Source organism: Ceratina calcarata, unplaced genomic scaffold (assembly GCF_001652005.2).
Source record: "Ceratina calcarata isolate Rehan_Ccalc_2016 unplaced genomic scaffold, ASM165200v1 scaffold618, whole genome shotgun sequence".
In the NCBI taxonomy this organism is placed as follows: domain Eukaryota; kingdom Metazoa; phylum Arthropoda; class Insecta; order Hymenoptera; family Apidae; genus Ceratina; species Ceratina calcarata.
Genome location: NW_017177426.1, coordinates 46,316 through 52,402, shown reverse-complemented (window position 1 = coordinate 52,402; position 6,087 = coordinate 46,316). Strand labels below are relative to the sequence as shown.

At 42.5% G+C, this 6,087-nt stretch overlaps 1 protein-coding gene across 1 annotated transcript; it reads left to right on the top strand.

Annotated features, from left to right (window-relative positions):
- Window positions 1-2,940: 2,940 nt before the first annotated feature.
- On the top strand, window positions 2,941-4,485 carry LOC108630014 (uncharacterized). Its single transcript, XM_018033061.1, has 2 exons — window positions 2,941-3,344; window positions 3,426-4,485. Exons 1-2 carry the CDS (start codon window positions 2,941-2,943, stop codon window positions 4,483-4,485), a joined length of 1,464 nt encoding a protein of 487 aa, XP_017888550.1.
- The last annotated feature ends 1,602 nt before the right edge of the window (window positions 4,486-6,087 follow it).

Sequence of the window (6,087 nt, the reverse complement as noted above, 5' to 3'; positions counted from 1 at the left end):
ATTGAATTACTCTATTGTCCAATAAGTATTCTTACTGTGTTCATATCCTTTCCCATTTATTACATCCGGAGCGCTTTCAGGTCTGCTCAGACAGGATCTTTCTCTAATTTCCGGATTGGGGGCGGGGGCCTTCAGGACTGCTCTATTCACACCTTTCCTTCTTCCGTTGATGGGAAGCGCCTACAAGACTGCTCCACCGTTCGATCCCCTACTTAAAATCTATAAGAATAGGATAAAACACTTAAAATTGCTTATAATTCTATTATTCGAAATTATGAATTTAATATTATGATCAATGTAACAATTAGGACGAGTACAGAAAGTAATTTAATCAATAAAGAAATGGTGCAGGATAATAAATAATGTAGTTTTAAATGCTTACTTTAATTAACGAAGGTAGAATATAAATGGTTACACACTTTAACTTTTACAGAATAGTTTCGTAGATGAACAACAAACTTGACGTAGTTCACTTGTTGCTGGTTTCATTCAGACTGACTAGTTACCTTTTATAATATTCTTGATTATTACACACATTCAAAGGTTTAACAATAGATTCACGATGTTCACTGGTCGAGTTATAGATTCAGACTGACTTAGACAGATGTAGATTCTTTAAAACAATTAGACTCTTGATAATCGATGTACAATGATTCGGAATGACTATTCGTCACTCGTAGTTCACTATTCGACTACATTTTTGCGACTCGTTGATTCGACTGACTCTTCCGACCGACTCTACTAGACTGCCTCTACTTCGACTCACTGTTCTAGACTCACTTCAAGTAATAATGCGCTGGGCCCATAATGGGAGTATAGTGGGAGAGAAGAATTCGCTGATGCTCTGTCAGCGAAAATGCAAGTGTGACTGTTGTTCTTAGAAGCGTACGTGCCTCATCACACTTCCGCTGGTTGCGGGTGCTTATTTTTTAATTAATAATTATTCTTTTCTCTTATAATATCCCTTGTTTCAATATATATATGTATATACGTATACAGGGTGTAAACCTACTAGTGGGCAATATTTTAAGGACGTATTCTTTGGTCGAAAGTAAGTCGAAAATCAAGAGAGAAAAAATTGCTTTTAGGACTTCGTTAATTAGTTATTAACATTTAAAAATTCGATGTTTTTGCCCCTAAAATTGACAATCCGTCTCGCATCGACGGACGTTTTCGGCATACGCTCAGCTGATCACCGCCGATCGATGCATGTCGATAACCGAAAGTAGGACCGTACCTATAAGAAATTTGTGGGCTTACCTCGGGTGCTGGAGATGGGAAATTATTCTAATGCGATGTATCCTGGTATTCAACCTAATCACTCGCTTAATCCGCAAGAGCACATCGAAACTCGCTCTATGGGATTTTCGAGTCAGGAGGGTGAATGCCTTTTTTCTACGCACCGAAATGAAATATCCACACAAGTACACATGCACCGAAATTATCCCGTCCGTAGTGTCCACAAGACACGAAACACACAGTCACAATCCACACTAAACACTAAGCGCAGAATGACTCCGATAAATTCTTAAGCTTTTTAATCCTTTACGCCATATATATATATATACATACATATATGTTTAAAGAACGGTGTTTTAAAATTAAAAAAGGAAGGTTTACGGAGTTTTCTCGGCCTTATCGAATTAAATTTTAATAAAGCGTTAGATTTCGAATTGCTCGAGTATCAGAAACGGTGCGACGTTCCTTATATCGATGAGTCAACGCGAGCCGTACCGAGGGAAAAAATAATAACACCATTTGCCGGCCGGAATCACCGGTAACGAGAATTCGCATTTGAATTCTCGGAACAGGTGTTCTTGCTCTAAGAAGAATACATAATAGAAAAGGATAGACTAATTCGTCGAGGACGCCGCATAGCGGAAGATTAGTTTTCCTCGACGGACAAGGGGAGCTCCACGGTCTGTCAGCACATAGCCGTCACAGTGAACAGATCGGAATATTTCGATACTGCTTTCACTATTCATACAAGGAAGAATTCATAATCCGAAATTATCACAGGAAAGGACGAGGAATAGACTGTATGCCAGTCCCTCTCAATACTTTTCGACTTCTGCATAAAAGAATCGAAAGATCAGTTCTTTCGATTCCTCCTTAAGTTGCCCCGCACTGATTTCATTTGCAGGGAACGAGATACGAACAGGAGGTCGTATCTTGCTAACGGATTACGCTCCGGGTCAGTGGCCAATTGTTGGTCGACCGCCGGTTGTGGGATAGGCGCATTCGTCAAGGGCCTGCAATGGGTATTGGATCTTCACCCGATACTGCAGAGTTCCGCGAATAATACGCGTTTCCAATCTCCCTGGTGAAGGTGCATCAAGAAAGAGTGTAGCTTGCAAGCGTACTGAGCTTGTGAATGTCAGTAGAAGTCCGGACTTACGACCCGAACTTCCGCGTACAGCCACAGTGGCTGTGCTTGCAATTGCAAGTGGCGTAACGCGAGCACTGTTTCGGCATATCGAAATCTAGTACGAAAAATAAGGGCAACGAAGGAAAGAGTATTCTCTTTCACATAATTCTTCACAGTCCGCGGCTGCTATTCAGTCGTTACTTTAAATTGATCGAATCGTTCGGTATTCTGTTTGTTTACAGGGACAGACGATAATCGGTCGGCCTCAGCCTTCGCCGAAGAAAAGATAAATACAAAATCCAAATTTGTAACATCTTTCAAGGAATCGTCGATAGTTTCGACGGTTCAATAAACGATTGTATATAAAAGGATTAACACTTTTATTTCATTTAATCTGCTTCCCTCTTTTCCGGTACCAGTTAAATTGTGTTTAGGCTAAATCTCCAAACAAAAGGTCCTTCGAGCCGGATTGAAAGAGCGAAGCGGTTGCGTCTACGCGCCAGAAGAAACAGTGAATTCACTGCGCCCGAATACAGTACAGATAATTCGAAATTTACGATTGTCTAGCAACAATGGCCACTCCAAAAAAGGACATTCTAGGAAGAATGCGTCTAGATGTATTCATACTAGCCCATCTAGAAAGGAGTAATCGTATTGGTAACATTAAAACCAATATGAAGAAGAAATCGAAGTCGGAATACACTGTGGACTATGTCCGAGCCCAACTCGATATACTCGAGAAAGAATGGGACGGTGTTCAAAGTCGTCATGCATGCCTAATTGCATCGGCGACCCCGGAGCAACGAGAGAAACTTAGCTATTTTAAAGCTAAGCATATGGATGATTACGAGAGAGTCTTTCACGAAACTGCTGGGTACATTTACGAGCAGATTCGGACTCTCGAACGGCAAGAAGCGCAAGAAGCGCGTGCAGCGTCAGGCGAATACGCCGGACAAGGCCATACCACGTATAGAGCGTCAGTTCGTTTACCGAAACTGGACCTCCCGCGTTTCCGCGGAAATCATCCAGATTAGCCGGCTTTCAGCGATCTCTTCAGTTCAGCCGTCACCAATAATCCTACGTTGTCGGACGCTCAACGATTGCAGTACTTAAAAGCTGCTTTGGAAGGCGACGCATTGCGTACCGTCTCCACGTTGGAGCTAACGAACGAGAATTTCTCGATCGCTTGGGCAACGCTCGAAAAGCGTTATAATAACCCGAGGCTGATTCAGACCTCGTGGTTTAAGAAGGTATTCCACCTCAAGCCCGTTAAGCACGACAACATAGAAAGCATCACGCAGATAACCATCGGCTTACAACAAGCCTTAGACGCGCTTCCTAAACTAGGCGTCCCGGTTGATCAAGTGGGTCCATTCCTGGTATTTTACATTTCCAGTCAGTTCGATGAAGAGCTACTGGCGGAATGGGAACAGACTTTCGATGATGCACGAAAGTTCCCCGCATTTAACGAGATGATGTGCTTTCTTGAAAATAAGGTGAGTGCTATCTTTGCGGCAAAGGATATGCACAACAAACCGAATTCCTCGAAATCCGAGAAGAAGAAAGTCAGATCCCATGCAACGAACGTGGAAACACGGGCACGGGAATCGACATCTTATTGCTCGTTTTGTCAACAGCAGCACCGAATAACGGACTGCAATGAATTTCGACAACGTGATGCACAAGGGCGTTATTTCTGGATTAGAGCAAACAATATGTGCACCAGATGCTTGTCTGAAGGACGTACACTTCCGTCTTGCAGAAGTACGATAGTCTGTGACAAATGTGGTGCATCCCATCACACATTACTGCACTGCGAACGTAAGACGCGTCCACTTAAAGGCAAGCAGGATACACCTCGACGCGATGATCGCGGAGGTAAAAAGGAGCATCGGAATGCTCCTAATTCGAGGCGTGAACTCCAAGCAGCGTCTTCGAAACAGCCAGTGTCAATGCACTGCGACAAGACAGCTGATCAACCAAAGGGGATTAACTCGGTGCTACTAGCAACAGCCTTGATCCGTGTTTACGGACCGAACGGCAAATCGCGCTATGCTCGCGCGCTCCTAAACCAGGGTTCCGAAATGTCGTTCATTTCAGCAGATTTAGCGAATTAACTTTGCCTGAAAAAAAGGCGAACTCCAGCTACCGTTTCCGGACTGGGGGGCGGACGGACCGCATTCATCAAAAATAGTGCCGAAGTTGGTATTGGCGATAGACGAGGCCAAACGCCGTTTTTAACTGCGAGTGCCATGATCGTCAAGAAAATCAGCTCGTACACTCCACCGCGGATTCAAGCTAAGATTCTGTCTCAATATAAGGGACTTGAATTAGCTGATCCGCAAATATGTGCTGACACCTCAATAGAAATACTTCTAGGAGCAGACGTGTATGCGCGTATATTGAGAGGCGGATTACGTCGAATTAACGACGACCTGCCGATTGCACAAGAAACTGCGTTCGGTTGGATTCTGTCCGGACCAGTACAGGGTGCTTCACCTTCCAAACTAGCCAGCTCATTGCATTGCAATGTGCTCGAATCATTGGACAAAGCGATTCGAAAATGTCCATTAAATTTCCTTGTTCCTTTGCTGTTTCCTTCTTTTCTTCTATCATACGACCCTTGTCCTCAAGTAATTGCTCAATCCTAATTTCTTGGCCACGTATTCTGTCTTCCATGTCTTCTCGTTCCTGTCTTAATCTGTCTTCACGTGCTCGCATTTTCTTTTCTTTTTCGATTAAACTTTCGGACAATATTACTAATTCTTCCTCCTCTAAAGGATCTTTGGGTTCCAATTTTATCACTGATTTCGACATGATTTCGCGCTAATTTTATTTATACGTAGATTATAAGAAATTTCGAGATATCCTTTTCGGTATCCCACCGCTGTCACCAAAAATAATATGTGACGTCCTGGAACGTAGAACGTGATTCCTTGAAGAGGAAACGTCACAGACGTCACGAAACGCGAAGGACTGGACGACGGACCCGGCGCCTCGGAGCGGCTCGAGGAAGGACTAGGTATGCTAATTTTATTTCATTTATTATTTATTTAAAATGAAGAATATTTTAATTAATGGAATGTGTTTCTTTTGTCGTCCAGGTTTACGTATTGTGGGGCCGCCAATCCTGCAAGTCAACCCGGTAGACGACTGAACGTCCCTGCAGGCGTGCGGATTGATTCAAAGGATATCGTGATTAAATAAATGAATTTTATAGAAATCTGGATTTATCTTCTTTATTGATTACCCTTCTGCATCCTTTATTACTACTTCAATTATAACCTTGCATATAATTGTTGATTTCATTCACATAACGATTTACCAATTCATTTGGAATTTGTTCATGGTCTATTACTTTAATCGCGGTATTAGTATCTATTTCTTCACAAATAATAGTTTCTGTGTCGGAATCTATAACTATTATAGATGAGGTTTCTTCTATATCAAGTTCGGAATTTATTAGAATAGTAGATGCTTGTGAAATAGGCGAATAACACGGCCTTTCCGGGTGACTCGATGTTTTCGGTTGTTCCGAATAAATTAGTTGATACTTTAATTGTTTCAATATCTGTCGGTGGAGTTTCTTCGCCCGATGCTTAGCTCCGGAACGCCGAGTCTTTCTGTTCAGCCTGCGTTTCCGCGAAAGTTCTTGTTGCAAACTGATCTGATATGGATCCCAGCTATCTGCTAAGATGATAAGTTTTTATGTACTATGC